Raw genomic sequence first — 19047 nt, forward strand, 5'->3', positions numbered from 1 at the left:
TGCATCTCTGGACTCTAACTTTCACCCATGCACTCACTGAGAGGCTGACAGGACTACTTAAAACTCCAGTCCCATTGCGAAGAGTACTACCTTCTATAAGAGACTACTCTGAATCTTCCGACACTTCTCTGCCAACCTCCTGTGACAAAAGGCAAAGAATGACAGGGGATGGAGGGGAGTGGGGGAGGTATTTAAGCCTTTGGCTGGGGTGTGTCTTTGCCTCCTCCAGGTGGCCAGCTTCTTAATTCCCACAAGTAATGAATGAAGCAGTGGACTCTCCTCCCATTAAGATGGAAATATTTAATGCCAGAGTTTAATTTCTAAACAAATAATAGCATAAAAATTCCAAAAAATTCCAATGGCACAAATTTAAACACTTTTCCTTGCCTCTTTGGATTTGCCTAGCTCTGCCCCTATGGTAAAGATACCAAAAATGTAAGAAAACCAGCATACAACATATCAGAGGCCTGCAAGCAAAACTAACATACCTTTTGGAATCTCCCTTTGCTCGTCATGTCTTCTGTGGCTTTCATGGGAGAGGTCATCAGCTTGAGGTCTTGTTCCAGTCAGGGGAGATAGTCCCCTCATCCTAACTGGAAACTGCTCATTTCTTTCAGATAGGCTGTCTGTCATTCTTTCATTTTCACTGTCTCTACCTGAGTGCACCATTTCATCTAGCTGTATATCCAAAAATTCAGAGTCTAAAGGATCACCTCTTGCAAAAGGAGCTTGTACTTGAGTTCTTTTTAGCTTTGCTTTATGCTGGTAATAGGTCAATTCTGCATTGGAAAGTAGAGGTTTCTTTCTCAAGCCTTTATTTTCCTCTGTGGGGCTATCCCATACATTACACCGATGTTTTTCTTCTTGATACTGAAAAAGCTGACAGATTTGGTGTGCCACAACAAGGAATTCATCATGTGTTATTTCTCCAGATGTCAGACGTTCATTAGCCTAGAAAGAAAATGAAAGCAAGCCTGTAACATTAGCCGTTACCTCTAAAATGGTTAATATAAAAGCTCTTCTAGAACTATCCCTTACAGTCACAATGGCCTTAGCAGGAGATAAGGTAAGTCTTTTATACAAAGAAGTCTAGGTTATAACATAGTAGTCCCCATTACTCCATGGAGACAGAAAACATGTTAACCTTTTATCACTATTTAATAATAAATGGGGACATCTGCATGTTATGCCCAGGCTAATATTTGCTTAAAATAAATTGTACATAGCATTTAAATGCCCTATAAAAAAAGCAAACACTTACCTTTTTCAATAGCTCTCCTTTACTTGCGCTTGTCAATTCTTTTGGGATCTGCAGATTGGCATCAACACTTAACCAAGGCTGTTGCTTTGGGGTTCGAGGAGAAACAACACCTTTATTAGGCCAACTATCACGACGCCTTGGATATGGACTCCGGTTGCTTTGATGATGATCATCATTCTGTGGACTGAAATAAATAAGTGCATTTTTCAAAGGAGCAAAACAAATTTTGTTTGCAATCTTACACCAACCTAACTGGCAAGAGAGAAAGGAAAATGTAAAAAAATAACCCAAGTTTACCTATATAAACACAAATGCATACACAACTAGCAAAGTCATACCTTTTATTCTCCTCCCATCCAGACTTCCACCTTTTACTAGGCTTTGTCCCTTGCCAGTTTTCCACATTTTCTTTTGGTTCAGAATTAGATTTAATGAAACTTGGAACTAAGGGCTCTTGCTGTCTTTCCTCTGAAATTCTCTTTTGCCTTCGACTGTCACGTGGATCCGCTTTTAAGTTTCTTTTATTTCTTTCCTCCCGCAGATTTGAGGAAAATTCATCTATGTGAGATGGTTTACGTGGTGGCTGTTGTAGCTTGCCAATTTTTAGGAGAGAGGGAATAGGAGAACTGCTTCGTTGCCGTCTTTTTGGAGATCTCCGTTCCCTTCTTTTAGGGGAATGTACCGGTGATCGAGACTTTGGGGAACGTGACCTCTTCCTATGGCCTGTTCTTCCAGGTTTTGGAGCGGATTTATCAGAATCTGCCACATTGGTGTCATTTCTTAGGAAAGCACCATTCATTTTGCCTCGGTTTCCAGTTGGCCTGTGTTCTGAGGATTTGTGGTCCTCTCTTTTCTCTGTACTTTTTCTTCTCTCTTTTGTTTCATCCTCTTTATCCTCAGTTTTGTCTTTAACATGCTTCCGTAACCTAGGGTCACGTTTGACTTCAGTATCTCTGATGGTCTCTCCTCCTTTTGGATGCAGTGATTTAATTTGTAGAGGTGAAGGGGATTTGGATTTACCTTTAAGATCTGTTTGCATAGAGTCCTTTTTAAGTTCTTTTTCAGTCACTTTCAGCTTTTCTTGCTTCAAAGAGGTATTTACCTTTTCTAACTTTGTAGCATTTGTTTTTTCTTGCCTTGAATAAGCACCAGTCTTTTCCTGTTTTGTGGAGTGATCTATCTTTTCATGAGATACTGGTTTACTGAATTTGCAGTCTAGTTGCACTGGCTGGTTTGATTTAAATTCTTTTTTATGAGTCTGATCTTTAGGATGAGGTGAATGTTGCCCACCTCTATTAAGCCGAGGGTCTCTAGTGGGTATTTGAGGCAAATCATGGGGTTGAGAAGGTACTGGAATTCTATTCTCAGGATGCGTGGTTGTTAGATGAGGAACTTTAACAGGAATGTGGGGAACCTCTGGTATAACATGTTTTGGAGGTACTGATGCAGAATTAATGCTTGTAGCCTAAAAAAAGGAAACAGTTTAAAAAAAATGTAGATATGAATTGAGACTTAAAACAGTGAAAGGGCACATGCATACAAAAATGAATACAGATTAACAGTGTGCATAAATAAACCACATTCTGAAACTGTCTAAACAGAGGTGTAACAATATTTGAAGTTATCGGTACATCTAGGAACAAAACTGCTTTTTCTGGACTCCGAATAGCATTTACTTACTGTAGAAATTGAACATTAAAAGGGCAACAATTTGAAAAAAGGCCAAACAGGCATCAATAGGGCCATTGATGCCAAAAGAGAAACTAAACTCATAAACTGTTAATTTCAGATAAAGCATGCAATTTTATTAATAAAAAGAATTTACAGCTCAGTTTGTGCTCAGTGTTTCTATACACACACTGAGGCACCAGCTACTACTGAGCATACATCAATAGTTCAGTGTATAAATATACAATTCTGTAATTGGCTGATAGATTGGGCTGGTAGAATGGTTTCTTTGTTCTCTTAACATCCTTTGCTGAAAAGGAAACATATGTATTATTGTTTTACAGATGTGTTAAGCTAGTTTCCAGTAGTGCATTGCTGCAATTTCAATAAAGGATATCAAGAGAATGAAGCAAAACTGATAATAGAAGTAAATTGGAAAGTTGTTTTAAAATTGCATGCGCTATATGAAATCTGGAGAGAAACTTTTTTGGGTCTCATGCCTTTAAGTCAACAGCATACAAACTAACAAATGTCAGACACAAAGTAATTAGATTAACTTATTTGTAAAGTATAATTTAGCCTACTGATGAACAATATATTTGTTTTTGTTCCGAGTAGGATATACACAAAAAATGTTAATGCACTTCAAAATCACTTTTATATCACTTAATACCTCAGACACAAAGGTACAGGCAAAAAAATAAATAAAAAGTAAACTTAGAACTACAACATAGTTAACACAATCAATGCTTCTACCTTAGAGACATTAAACTGATGAGTACAACTACAGTAACATGGTTACCTCTCACTATGCTATTATTTATTCCCCTGTACCTTTCTTCAAAGTTGCTCACTCATTTTAACCACTTACAATTATGTAGTGAAGTTCTTCACACTGGATGCTGAAATCTTGGAGCTTATATTTGTTGAACATTGCAACAAAAATAAAAAATTGCAAAAATGTTACACCTTTGCTCTCTATTATGTGAGCTACCAAAGAGCCTGTAACATCAGTTTTGTGAAAGTGCATTTCTGTCACAGGATGCAACAATACGCATGCTACCAAATGGCAGAGTCCAGTAAAAGAAGTAAATAGTAACCATGCTACTGTAGTTGCACCAAGCAGTTTAATGTCCCTTTAAAAGGGACACTCAAGTAAAAATACCTACAATTCAGAAAGTGCATGCTGTTTTAAAGGGACACTGAACCCAAATTTTTTCTTTTGTGATTCAGATAGAGCATGCAATTTTAAGCAACTTTCTAATTTACTCCTATTATCAAATTTTCTTCATTCGCTTGGTATCTTTATTTGAAATGCAAGAATGTAAGTTTAGATGCCAGCTCATTTTTGGTGAACACACTGTGTTCTTGCTGATTGGTGGATAAATTCACCCACCAATAAACAAGTGCTTTCCATGGTCCTGAACCAAAAAAATAGCTAAGATGCCTTCTTTTTCAAATAAAGATAGCAAGAGATAGAAGAAAAATTGATAATAGGAGTAAATTAGAAAGTTGCTTAAATTTGCATGCTCTATCTGAATCATGAAAGAAAAAATTTGGGCCCGGTGTCCCTTTAAGACACTTTCAAATTTACTTCCATTAGCATATTTTGCAGTCTTTTTATATACACTCTTTCTAGGGAACAAGAGACTACTGAGTTTGTGCACAAGCTCACAGGATATATGTATACTAGTCTGATTGGCTGATGTCTCACATGATACAGGGGGCCGTAAAATGGAAGATAAAATTTATTTGCCAGAAAAAAAGAAAAAAAAAAAAACTACTGCTGATTTGAAATTCAGAGCAGACATTGTTGCCTTGTATTTTTATTATGCACATCTACTGCACTGAGTGGTCCTTTAATAAATCACAAGTTTTTACTTCCTTATCTGTAGGAAACAAACGGTTGCATAGACTACTTACCAGCAGTGTCTTAGTTTGTTCTAGCTCTAGCTCCAACTTCTTTGCTTGGAGTTCTAATAATTGTTTTTGTTTCACCAGCAATTGCTGTCTAATAAGCTGTTCTTGTGACAACTGCTTTTGTACCTCAGAGTTCATTGGAGGCTTTGGAGTTGCACTTGGTGCAGGAATGGAGGGTGCAGGTGATTCTTCTGACTATTAAAGAAGAAAAAAAAGCTTGTTGCCAAAAGAAATCTGTACACTAAGTAGTGAATTTAAAACTTTGGATACCCTCTTTGTTAGAGCTAATATCGTAATGTATTCACAAAAACTCTCTAGATATGTTAAAACTTACACTGTAAAATGGTAGCCGATTATAGATTAACTAGTAAAAGTTACAGGATATTTTTAGAAAATGAGCAAAAAAAGACATTTATAATGTTCAACCTTTTAGGACATAGTTAATCACAGAAATACTTACTTTATTAAGGAATTTAGGATTCACATGGATACTGGCGGTATTCACATTTGGGGGCAGTGGTTTGACTGGCCATGCTGGGTCTATTGAGTTGACTCTCACATCTAGTGCAAACATCTTCTTTGAAGGGAAAATTTCATCCCAAGTAGAGCGCAATTTGTATAAACTTTTCCTAGTGTTTTCATCAACCTGAAAATAGAACAATTTCATGTTTTGACAAGTTACTGCACACCAGGGAGCATATATAAAACTATTTTGCTTCTGAAAAAATCTTTGATGAGAAACATGCTTTTTAAGCAATATATTTCTTATTTTAATATAAAAAGTTAATTAAATGAGTTTAAGCTTTGAGAATGGCATTTTAACATGCATTTTAGAATTAACGAACATCATTGATTTCATCTAAAGTAATGTCAGATGTTGCACTAGGTAAGAAATACAAATAACATTTAGAATTAATTAACGAAAAATAGTGTACAAGACAAGACTGCCATGAAACATGCAGAAATCTTGAGTCATCTGGTTACTCATGACATTTATTTGAAAGTGCAATACATGTTGTATTGAAGAAACAAAAATGAGTAACCTGATGCATACTGAAGGTGTAGCGTCTTAACTGAATGTAAAATTTAAAGAAACGCCCTTTAAAACCAGCATATGGATTTAAGCTTATTTGCAAGCTAGAGAACTAAATTCACGAAAATGTCAATTAACTTAGAAATATTACGCTATACCTTTTCAAATACATTAACAAATGTAGGAACTAGGTTTTTAGAAAATGCTGTAAGATAGTCTCTTCCGACGTTTTTAACAATGGAATCCATAAGATACATGACTGGGAGCTTCTCTGTGGTAGGAGCCTAAATAAAAGAAAACTGATAAGTTTAATAAAAAAACAACAGACCCGGCTAATCCCTTTGTATACAAACCAAATTATTTAAAAAGACCAAATATACAAAATGGCCCGAGTGAAGTAGTTTATTTTTTTTTACTATAACTGCAAGTTTATAAGAATAAAAAAGGAAAAATTAGCGTTACCATTACTTTACTGCATCCACTTGTTTCAGAAATATCCTTTTTGTTTTAAAACACTGAACACAACATTTATTTTTCAAAAGTAGTATTCTTTTCAGGAACTCCAAAGTCGAGTGGCAAGAGGAGACAAGAGCTTTCTCCATATTTGTGTTTGCCAACACATACAAGTCCAGTAGTAGGTGTTTATGTATAGCTTGAAGTCCATTTGGCCACTGCTGAAGATGCATTATGTACAAGCAAATAACGATGCAATATGTCTTCTAGAACACTGTCCGGATGCACAGAACAAGTACTGGATTGACATTTTTAATCTTAAAAAGTTATGTTTCACCAAATTAAATAATGTATTAATTACTTTACCCCTCCAAAGACTGTCTTCCTTGTTAACATCCATTTAACTAGTGTGAACAGAATTCAAAGCTTTCACTGAAAATGGAGCTTAAAATTTTCCCTTATTTGGAGAATTAAAATTTGTACCAAATGTTGAAATGTGTTTCTCAGTAATGTGAATTTCATACCTAACTTTTTTTTAGACCAATTATTGAAAAAAATAAAAAAAATGTAGCCGAGAGACTAAACCCAATAGTTTGGTATATATTGTACAAGTAGAATACCTAGAAGAAAGACCATTACACCAAGCCTATGTCTTAATGTTTAAAGTGTGTAATACTGAGCTAGTTACCAATAGCTTCAGAAATCGGTGATCTGATGACAAAATGCAAATAATTTGGTCTTCAAAAAAATAAGTGTGCTATTTTTCTCTTTAACCTGTGCACCACACAATAAGAAAAACTGCAAGCTTAACTCATTATGAAATGCAAATAATTTGGTCTTCGTATAAATGTTATGTTCTCTTAAACCTGTGCATCACAAAATAAGACAAACTGCAAGCTTAACTCATTATGAAATGGGTAGTGTAAATGATTGTTTGCACTGGTGTAACTATTTGATAACTATAGTATGTGGGCATATTGAGTCAGTGAGAACATGTGCTTCGTACAGCGTTTCATAAATACTGTATACTGCTTATGTAAAATGATCTTACAGAAAAATGAACAGGAACCAATTAAAAGCAAGTTTGTTACCAATTACATTGGAGACATTTAAATAAGAAAATCTCAACTTGAAATAGAACATGAACTCAGAATTATGAAAGACCAGTGTGTAGCATTGATAACCCATACCCTTGGTTGAATCTCATGGATACAGAAATACCCATAAATAAATGTAAATAAAAAAGACAAATACATATTTTATACATTTTATTTACAGATTGTAGTATACCAGTCACACATTTTAAAGCAGTTTATTAAAAAGATATTCTGTTAGACAGTGGTGCAGACAACTTGTTTAGCAAAAAAAATAAAATATAAAACAGATGCATTTCTTAAAAATAGAGGAATGATCGTATCAGAGGAAGTAACAAGTTTTCAAATGTACACGCCTCAAAATAAAATAAAATTAAAAAGCAAAGCATACACAGGAATCAGGAGGGAGTGGGTTAAGCCTAAAAGTGTCATTTATACAAATTGCGGTTGGCAAGATCTAACACTAAGGAATTGGATTATAACCAGATCATATGCATTTTTATACAAAGCAATCTGATTGAGCAATGTACAAAAGCACATGGTACTGTACAATGTATAGAAACGCAAATTTTACAACTAATGAAAGCTGATTTTCCATGAGATACTATCATGTACGTGTACAGCATGAACTACAAATAATATCTAGGATGGAGAAATAACTAGAAGCAGACACGTGTGTCACTGTGCTGGTAAAGGGAGGCTCTGACCCTCACAGAATGATCTCTCTAGAAGAATCTCACATGCTGTCTTTTTTTTTTTGGGGGGGGGGGGTTAAAAAAATGTTGGAACTGGGGTGAATGTCTGGGAAAAATTGGCCTTATAAAAATAAGGTTTTAAAACAAAAATATAAAGCTGTCATTGCTACTTTGAAACCCAGATTGTCCCATTTTGTCTTTGTTACAGAACTTAAGATCAGGTCTTACCTAAGTAATAAATTGGTATAGAATTTTGACAAAAAAAATAAAAAAAAAATAAGTTACTATGAGAAGTGATGTATTCGATACTTGGGCCCTCAGTACACAAGGTGATTAAAATGTGCATGTTTATTTTAACTAGGGGGTCATTACATCTATAAAATGGCAGCTGTTAAAGGTTAAACTGTTTAACGTTTTTTACTTGGTACGACTATAAATGTAATTAAATATATACAACTCTATATAGTATATAAATGCGATCTTATGTGGGGGGTAAGTAATATTCGGATCTGTGGCTGGGTTAAGGAGAAAAGAACAGGCGTGGACGCCTTAGGTCTAGAGAGTGAATCATACACCGCCGCCATGATGTTTCTTCTGTGGATCAGAGGTTAGGATTGGCAAATATTGGGCAATAATAGCGTCACGAGTGACCTTAGGCTTGGATTGAGGGATAGGGGATAGAAAATGGAGGGGGTGAGGAACTAAACATAAAAAAATGCTATGTTATAAAAACCTTGGCGATTTGTGCTTCGATAAGAATGACGATATCCTTGGCGAACTGCAAGTTCTCCTCGGCCAGGATGGTCAGCATGTTGATGTGCGGTTTGCTGTTGAATGTAAGGTCTTCCAGGGAGGACTGGTAATCCCGACGCGCGTCTTCCCTGGCTTCTTCCTCCGACATCTTGACAGGGAGGGCAGGCAGACGAACCTTACCGAATAAATACAGACATTTTTTAATTTATTTTCGAATACCTAATACGGGGGATGGGCTATACGTCAACTTCCAAAAATAGTGTATTGTGAATTTAACAGAGAAAAGAAGCTCCTCGCACCTCAGTCTGCGCCTTTCACTGCTCCCACAAAATGGCGGCTGTTGCAGGCGATTAACAGAAGCAAAAAAAAAAACCGATATGGCGTCACGAGAGGTTATTTAAAAAGTCACCCTCATGGCCACGCCTGTTTTCCGTTTTCTGGATTTTGATTCGTTTAAAATTAATTTACGTCATCGCATTGGGCGGTTTACAAAGGAAGTCTCACCCATCCCTTCAAACTCTGTAAAATGCTCAGGGAAGCCTCGCGTGTTGTAGATTTCCCAATTTCTGATTGGGCCAATGCTTTTTTACGTCATTAACGTGGCATTGAAGCTACGACTTGCAGAGCTACCCTTTACAGTGTCAGGAAATTGCTCAATGATTTGTTTGCCGTTTGGTTTACTTTGCTTAGCAACATAGTGTCGAAATTTAAGAGTTATTATTGGCGACTGTAAGTGGGTAATTGGTCAGGTAGTTGTGAGACCGGTTTGGTACATTAGGCTCATACATACAAATACATACCTCTGTGATATAGTAATAGTTTTTAAATGATATAAAGATGCAGCAACAAGATGTCTAATGTGCTAGGTATGACCAAGGCTGGATTGGCCTACCAGGAAAAGTCCCTGTTGACTGCAGCATCTGTGGAGCTGGCCAGCTATAATATAATGGGGTAGTTCTCCTGATGAGGGGATGCAGCAGTATCTTCTTTTTTTTCTTCTGATCATTAGGTATAAAGGTAACAAAGTACTGTAATTTCATTCTAACTTCTATTTCCTAGACCATGTATGAGACAAAGTGACACACTGGGCTAGATTTATCAAGCAAGGGGGACAGGGGCGTACAATACATATTCGCCCCCGTCCGCCCCAGTTCGCATCTGGCAGGCAGCAATCCGCTAGAAGAATTCAGCATTGCACACAAGCACTATTTTGCACTCACATGCAATGCTGACTCCTGCCCCCGCACAGCCAATCACGCACAGGCAGGATCTGTCAATCTCCCCAGTCAGACGAGACAGGGGAAATTGGAATTCTCCACCTAAGAGGTGAAGAATAGGGTAGGGAAGCAGCAAGCTAATGACCGCTGCTTGATAAATCTTGACTGCAGGTTCTCTTGTGAGAACCTGCAGTCGTAGGGGAGGAGAAGGCTTGATAATTCGAGCCCACTGTGTTGAGTGTCTTCTCCAGATCACACCATTGATAATTATTTTCACACTGTGAAAGGGAATTATGGATGAATTTGTGTTGTAGGGTATCTATATAACAACTGTCTGGCATTTGTTTAATTAACTAATATTATTTAATTCTGAAAAAAAAATATTAGGGGAAAAAGTATCCCAGTAATCCCTTTGAGAAAAATGGGTCTTTTACATTCTATAGACTCAACATAAAATAGAGCTGATCTTCAAACTTTTCCAGGGCTGCTTTTTATTTCTATTCCGGCCCATGATATGCTTTATTGCACTATGATTTAAAAGTGCAAAAAATATCTAATGTATTAGAGAATTATGTATTTAGTTCCTTTGCAGGGGTTACCTTTGTATAGTGCTTTGTAAAATGTTGACGCTTTATAAATAAACAATAATAATAAACACAGTTATGTGCAAACAAAATAACACATTTGAGAATGTTATTATTATTGCTAATTGATATCCATTTAACATATTTTATCAGCTATGTCAAGACACTACTTGAGACCTGTTCTCTAGATTACCTTATGGGTTAGTAATATCACACAATGAAAAATAATAATAATTAAAAAAAAAAAAAAAAGTGTGTGATTGATAATGCTCTAAAGAAAATCAGAAAGATTACATATATCATAACACATACGCAATGCAGTGCTTGCCACTTGCTAAAATTTATACAAAAAATATATAGAAAACATATATATGAAAAATATAAAGCGAATGTTAATGTTAATTAGTACACCAATGTGAATATACATTCAAAATTTGAAACAATAAAATTATATCATTTATGCTTGATAACATAAATAATCGCAATCTAATACACACCATTCCAAATATATTATGAACATTAATAATATACTATTTATTTGCACATATATATATATATATATACATGTGCATACATATACACATCCATATAACATTCCAATAATAAATTGATTAGAATAAGTGTAATAGTGATGAATGAGAAAACATCAATGAAATATGTCTATTGGTGTTGGGAATTAATAAAAAGCTATAAATAAATAGCTGACCTCAATCATAATTCAAACAATTATGTGCATATATATCTAATAACCCTATAATAATAATACATAAATCTATAGTGGACTTAATAATACTATAGTGACTATCAAAAATATGGTGATTGTGCATGAATGTAAACAAAATTTATCATAAGGATATGGAACCCTCCAAACCTTCCTATACATAAACTTGATAATGAATGTTATGTGAATACAATAAAATAATAAATATATATAAAGAGAGATATGTGCTTGAATGTACAATGGCTATCAAATCAATGAATGTACAAGCTTACAAACCCTGAGTGTAAATAATCCTTTCTAAAAGGCTGCCAGATCCACATTCATATTAGGTCCTAATGAGTGGAGTGTCTTTAATTTGTGGAACCAGTAAGTCTCCCTCTGCCTTAATCTTATGAATCTATTGTATTATTATTATCATTTATTTGTATAGCGCCGCCAAATTCTGTAGCACTGGGTACAATGATAGGGGTATACAATGACAATGATTTGTGATAAAAAACATAACAAAACTAAACAAATCTAGTACAGGAGGAAGAGGGCCCTGCTCCTAGAGAGCTCAAAGTCTACAGGTTTAGGGTGCAGAGACATAAGGTTTGGGGTAGCTTGTCACATCAGTTTTAGTTGCAGCAGTGAGTCAGGCAGTTCATGATATGTATAGTATATGTATATGATAGGTATGATGTAAGTATACCTTCTATCTGTAATGCTTGTGGGATATTCCACTATCAGACCAAACTTGGCCAGTAGTCTTCCTATCCTGGCGTCAAGCTGGAATGATAGGGAATATCCCAGAGCAGAGAAATTTTGCAAAATGAGGTAAGCAGTACTCACAATAGGCAGGGTAGTCTTTTGCGGCAACAGTTAGGGTATCCAGCGGTATGGCAGTTAAAGGGTAAACCAATAGGAGGACCGGAAACAGGCAGGAATTGGCAACAAAGGGAATCCAATAATTTAATAAAGGAATAAACCAATAGAATGGTCAGGCAGGCAGAGTTCGGAAACAGTATAGCAATCCAATGGTTCAAGGGTTAAACAGGCAGAGTGGTCAGACAGGCAGAGTTCAGCAACTGTTTGGCAATCCAGTATTTTAGGGTTAAGCAAGCAGAGTAGTCAGACAGGCAGAGTTCAATAACAGTATGGCACTCCAGTACTTTAGGGGTTACGCAAGCAGAGTAGTCAGACCGACAGAGTTCAATAACGTTATGGCAATTCAGTACTTTAGGGGTTAAGCAAGCAGAGCAGTCAGACAGGCAGAGTTCAATAACGTTATGGCAATCCAGAATACAGTAACAATCACTCCCAGAGTACAGCTATTTCTGTAAAGTCCTCTCCAGGGCACAGATAAGACAAGCCCCTTGTCAGGGTACCTGTGAAGTTACATTAAATAAACTACAAATGTATCAAATAATTTAGTATTTAATTTTAGCTAATATCTAATTTGATATGAATTGGTCTCACTTTAGCCACTGACCCCCTCTCGCTGCTCAATACATCTAAGAGAGCAAAAGGGATGATACAATTGTTCAATTAGTGATGATAGATCACTAAGGCCTAGATTTAGAGTTCGGCGTTATCCGTAAAAAACAGCGTTAGAGGCTCCTAACGCGGGTTTCTTACGCACTCCGGTATTTAGAGTTTATTTACCGCCACTCAAAATACACCTAACGCTCACCTTTCTACCGCCACCTCAGACCCAGTAGTAAACATATACCGCAAAAAAAAACATCCACGAATCACAAAACAAATATTACACAAAGTACACTTACACTCATACAAACACAACACTATCTTTATTTTTCTTATTTTTTTTTTTTTTCATTAAAATACAAAGGATTAAAGTTGCGAGATCTCGGGTGTTTGAAAAAAATCCACACAAATCCATTTTCCCATTGACTTACATAGACACACGGGAAAAGACCCTCATATACCTACATCTAACTAATAACATTATCACAAACATACACTCATCGATGCATACAAACAATATACACCACATGACATACACAAAATATTTATTTATTACAAAAAGAACACGATTTAGCGACTTTTTCACACAAGATCATGACGTCACTCACTTTACGAGGAAAACCAGTCTTAGAAAAAAAAAAGAGAAATATTTGGAGCCTCCATTGACTTCTATTGGGAAGACGTGCTCGTGCACGCGAAACCCTCATTTCCCTAACGCACGCAAATAGCGTAGACTGAAAAACTCCAAATACCAGCGCTAGAAAATACATGATTTCATGCGTTAGACCTAGCGATGATAAATAGATCAAGAAATGACTATTTCCCTATGGTGGACTTATGGTTTTTAATATTAAATATTCACCACACCATAAATATTTGTAACACTTTTAGATTACATCAACTACAAATCCCCATCACTAGTAACACATTATTATTTCAATAAAATTACATTTACAATTAAAATAAAATTCAATACACATTTCTGGATTCACAAACACTGCACAATGGGAAACATCTCTCATTTACCTTTATTATTGCATTTCAGTTATTCAACTCATATGCTTGCAGCAACTGCATATCTACATAGGCTTAACACATAATCACTCATGGATGCACATACATTACGTTTAACATTCACTCATACATGTGCATTCAAATGATGGGGGACAAACACATTACATTCTCTACAGCAGAGCTTTCCAAACTTTTCATGTTGGTGACACACTTTGTAGACCTACATAATTTCGCGACACAGTAGTTCAGTTGTACTAGCAAACAGGAGGTTAAACTAACTTGTTTTAAGAGATACGGACACATAAATAAATTATATAATAACAAAATACATTTACAAGTAACAGTATGTATGTGCAAGAATTAAAAAAAAGTTTAATAACACCAATAGCTACTTACTATTTTAATGGGATGTATGAGGTTGATGGGATGAACACAGTTTTGGAATATTTGGTGTAATATTAGATAAAGACACTCACATTTCATCATCAAGCATTTTTAAGCTTCCACTTCCTATCCATAAATCAAGAGCAGGAGCAGCAATGCACAAAAAATCCCACTGACTTCAGCTCAGCGTTTAAGCTGCCACCCTCAGAGCTCTGTGAGTCCGACTGACTACTGCCCGCGCTGCAAACACACTGCTGTCCCACTCACTGACTACACTTGCAGTCACAAGCCAATTAAGGAGACTAAACGTGCAGTCAGGAGCCAATGTGCCGCCAAATCCGCCAATGGGAATAGTTTCAGTTCCCACTGAGCTGTGCCAATTGGTTAAGATGATCTGTGACCCACTAGGTATCAATCACGTGTCAACCATGTGATATGCGTAGCAGGCAGGTGGAAAGTCAGAAACCAAAAAACAATTTAAAAAAAAATGTAAATTTAAAAAAATTGTGCTGAAGCAGGGACACACCTACACACTGCTGCCGACACACTAGTGTGTCCCGACACACAGTTTGGAAAGCACTGCTCTACAGGAATCACAAAACACAACATATGGATTTGACTGTACTTGTAACATCATGATTCCATCACCAGAAACCATTAGGAATTACGTACAAGAAGAACATCATTACACCAGATTACAGATGTCACTTTATGGGAAGGAACAACAATGCCAGACCGCTATATACAAGTCAGCATATGTGGGACACAATCACAATATATACGTACTACATGTACATAACACGTATCCCCCATCACGCAACCACAAAGCACACATTTATATTTTATTCAGCACACAATAACAATGTAGCACAATGCAACAACACAATGAGGATTTCACAACTACATAGGCAGGTTAATAATATCATGACGTCATTACAAGATTCAACCATACACATCACAGATTCACCACTGTACCGCCCCTTTAGGAACTTTAACACTCAATACTACAATACAACATATACGTAAACCACACTTTTGAACAGCATTATTATGGAGATTTCAATGGGACAATTAAGAAATATTGTCAGATCGCAAATCAATTATATATACAATACTACAGATGGCAGCCGGAAGTTATTCAGTATTCGTGCAATTTTTATGGGACGCATACAATATTGTCAGATATAAAATCACTTATATATATAATACTACAGATGACAGCCGGAAGTTATTCAGTATTAGTGCGATTTGAAAGGGACGCATACAATATTGACATCTCGGCAATCACTTATATACACAATACTACAGATGACAGCCGGAAGTTATTCAGTATTAGTGCCATTTGAAAGGGACGCATACAATATTGACAGCTCGGCAATCACTTATATATTCAATACTACAGATGGCAGACGGGAAGTTCGGAATTATTATTGCGATTTAAAAGGGACGCATACAATATTGACAGCTCAGCAATCACTTATATATACAATACTACAGATGACAGCCGGAAGTTATTCAGTATTAGTGCGATTTGAAAGGGACGCATACAATATTGACATCTCGGCAATCACTTATATATACAATACTACAGATGGCAGACGGGAAGTTCGGAATTATTATTGCGATTTAAAAGGGACGCATACAATATTGACAGCTCGGAAATCACTTATATATACAATACTACAGATGGCAGCCGGAAGTTATTCAGTATTAGTGCAATTTTAAAGGGACGCATACAATATTGACAGATCGACAATCACTTATATATTCAATACTACAGATGGCAGATGTTACTTTATCGTTTACAAACAATATTGCATCAACATTGATCGATCACATTCGATGCACATTATACACAACTATGCACTTTCATTCATGTTAGCCTGGACGTGTGCTTGTTACTATAAGATCGCGTTTAAGAAATATTGATTACGCATATGATCAAACATTACAAACATGCACTGTATGTGTGATATTGGACACTTTCACATTGAGAATCATTGTTTGAAACTAACATTTCAGAAAACAACAAATAAACGCCCACTGTGAAAGCATTCGCGCCGCTCACATACAAACAAGTGAATACAATCAGCAATCATTACAAACTCACTACCATTGGACTAATTGTACTATAAATCCCCCAAACAACATGGCCAATGCATCACTTGTGATCCACATCAGATCAAGTGCTTACCTTGTTACGCTGTTCTGAAAGATGGATGACGATGACATGGTAGACGCTGCTGGTGGTGCTATTGGCGAACTAGCTGTTGGTCGAATCAGGCAGCCTCGGCGGCTCAGACCGAGACGAAGGGGTCGTCTGGTTCGAGGTCCTCGTGTCTACAGGGTGAGACCCACCTTGGAAAACATGAGTGACTTTGAGGTTTTTGATAAGTATCGGCTCGATCGCGAACAGCTCATTGGCCTTTACGAGCTTCTTAAACCTCATTTGGAGCCACGTATACAAATAAGGACTGCTGTTCCCCCCATGAGTAAGATGCTAAGCTGTCTATACGTCCTGGCCTCAGGGAGTTTTCAATCCGGAGAACTGTACATGCATGGCCTGGCTCAAGGTACATTCTCTGGGGTGTTTGATAACTTTCTGAACGCCATGGTACGTATCAGTAAGCAATACATAGGATTCCCACAGAATGATGGTGATTGGAGGCGCCTGAAGCGGGAATTCTTTGATATTGCTCAATTGCCCAATGTCTTGGGAGCCATTGATTGTACCCACATTGCGCTGCGTGCTCCAATTGATGACTTGCCCTTCAGAAATCGCAAACATTTTCATAGCCTCAACGTGCAGTATGTTTGTGACGCACGGATGAGGATTATGCATGTGTATGCGAATTTTGGAGGGGCTTGTCATGATGCCCGCATCCTCTCTCTGTCGTCCCTGTGGAGACAGTTTGAGGAAAGACAAATGCCCCCTGGTTATCTCGTTGGTGAGTATTTGTGCTCAACATGGTTAATTATTTTGACAATTGCCCCTGTATTTTTTAACTGTTAGCGTCATGTTCAGCTATAGGATTAAATTTAACCATTTGTTATTTACCGACGCTAATGTCTAGTTTTATTGAAAAGCAGATATGTAGCATGTCTTACCTTAAGTGTTCAGATAGAGAATGCAATGTAACCATGTAGTTAGCATTTTACACAAGGTTTGGTTTAGTCAAAATACGCATATGTAGCATGTCTTAGATGAAATGGCAAGATATTAGCTCATGCAATTTAACCCTGTCATTGTCTTTTTCCGCTAATGTCTAGTTTTATTGAAATTCAGATATGTAGCATGTCTTACCTTAAGTGTTCAGATAGAGAATGCAATGTAACCATGTAGTTAGCATTTTACACAAGGTTTGGTTTAGGAGAAATACGCATATGTAGCATGTCTTAGATGAAATGGCAAGATATTATCTCATGCAATTTAACCCTGTCATTGTCTTTTTCCGCTAATGTCTAGTTTTATTGAAATGCAGATATGTAGCATGTCTTACCTTAAGTGTTCAGATAGAGAATGCAATGTAACCATGTAGTTAGCATTTTACCCAAGGTTTGGTTTAGGAGAAATACGCATATGTAGCATGTCTTAGATGAAATGGCAAGATATTATCTCATGCAATTTAACCCTGTCATTGTCTTTTTCCGCTAATGTCTATTTTTATTGAAATGCAGATATGTAGCATGTCTTACCTTAAGTGTTCAGATAGAGAATGCAATGTAACCATGTAGTTAGCATTTTACACAAGGTTTGGTTTAGGAGAAATACGCATATGTAGCATGTCTTAGATGAAAAGGCAAGATATTAGCTCATGCAATTTAACCCTGTCATTGTCTATTTCTGCTAATGTCTATTTTTATTGAAATGCAGATATGTAGCATGTCTTACCTTAAGTGTTCAGATAGAGAATGCAATGTAACCATGTAGTTAGCATTTTACACAAGGTTTGGTTTAGGAGAAATACGCATATGTAGCATGTCTTAGATGAAAAGGCAAGATATTAGCTCATGCAATTTAACCCTGTCATTGTCTATTTCTGCTAATGTCTATTTTTATTGAAATGCAGATATGTAGCATGTCTTACCTTAAGTGTTCAGATAGAGAATGCAATGTAACCATGTAGTTAGCATTTTACACAAGGTTTGGTTTAGGAGAAATACGCATATGTAGCATGTCTTAGATGAAATGCCAAGATACAGATTTATATATAAATTTATTTTTTTTATTTTATCTTTCTGACAACTTTTAATATGGATTATGGTTTTTAACAAATATATTTATACAACAATATACTAGTTTAAGTATTCTGTTTGAATTCTGTTCTGTTCTAAATTTATAGGTGATTCTGGGTACATGAGCCGGCCTTGGCTCATTACCCCCTTGCGTAGCCCAACTGATGTGTCTGAGGAGCGCTACAATAGGGCTCATAAGAGAACCAGGGCGGTGGTTGAAAGGATGTTCGGGCTCCTGAAGATGAGATTCAGGTGCCTGGACCGTTCTGGAGGAGCACTCCAGTACAACCCAAAGAAGGTGGCTAAGATCGTTGTAGCCTGTAGCGTCCTGCATAATATTGCACAGCGGGCTGGGATGCTGCAGGCCGTCCCGGTGGACAGAGACCTCCTCAGAGATGAGGAGGATGATCCTGTTCTAGAGGGGGAATTCCAGGACGAGGGACTTGATGTCAGAGCAGACGTCATCAACCGCCACTTTAGACGGTAAATAATAGAAGTTACACTGGAGTATTTTCAATAGATGTGAACTCTAGGGAAATGACAAGTA

At 36.7% G+C, this 19047-nt stretch overlaps 1 protein-coding gene across 1 annotated transcript in view; it reads right to left on the reverse strand.

Annotated features, from left to right (window-relative positions):
• The window catches only part of PCF11 (PCF11 cleavage and polyadenylation factor subunit), a 63352-nt gene extending 54103 nt beyond the window's left edge, over window positions 1-9249 (reverse strand). Inside the window, exons 1-8 of the mRNA XM_053708665.1 lie at window positions 9177-9249; window positions 8858-9052; window positions 6041-6166; window positions 5310-5495; window positions 4853-5044; window positions 1600-2726; window positions 1262-1445; window positions 489-951 (exon numbers count right to left, since the gene is read on the reverse strand). Coding sequence (XP_053564640.1) covers window positions 489-951; window positions 1262-1445; window positions 1600-2726; window positions 4853-5044; window positions 5310-5495; window positions 6041-6166; window positions 8858-9025 — 2446 coding nt within the window. The 5' untranslated portion in view covers window positions 9026-9052; window positions 9177-9249. The remainder of the gene's footprint in view (window positions 1-488; window positions 952-1261; window positions 1446-1599; window positions 2727-4852; window positions 5045-5309; window positions 5496-6040; window positions 6167-8857; window positions 9053-9176) is intronic.
• Window positions 9250-19047: the final 9798 nt, after the last annotated feature.

Source organism: Bombina bombina, chromosome 3, assembly GCF_027579735.1.
Source record: "Bombina bombina isolate aBomBom1 chromosome 3, aBomBom1.pri, whole genome shotgun sequence".
In the NCBI taxonomy this organism is placed as follows: Eukaryota; Metazoa; Chordata; class Amphibia; order Anura; family Bombinatoridae; genus Bombina; species Bombina bombina.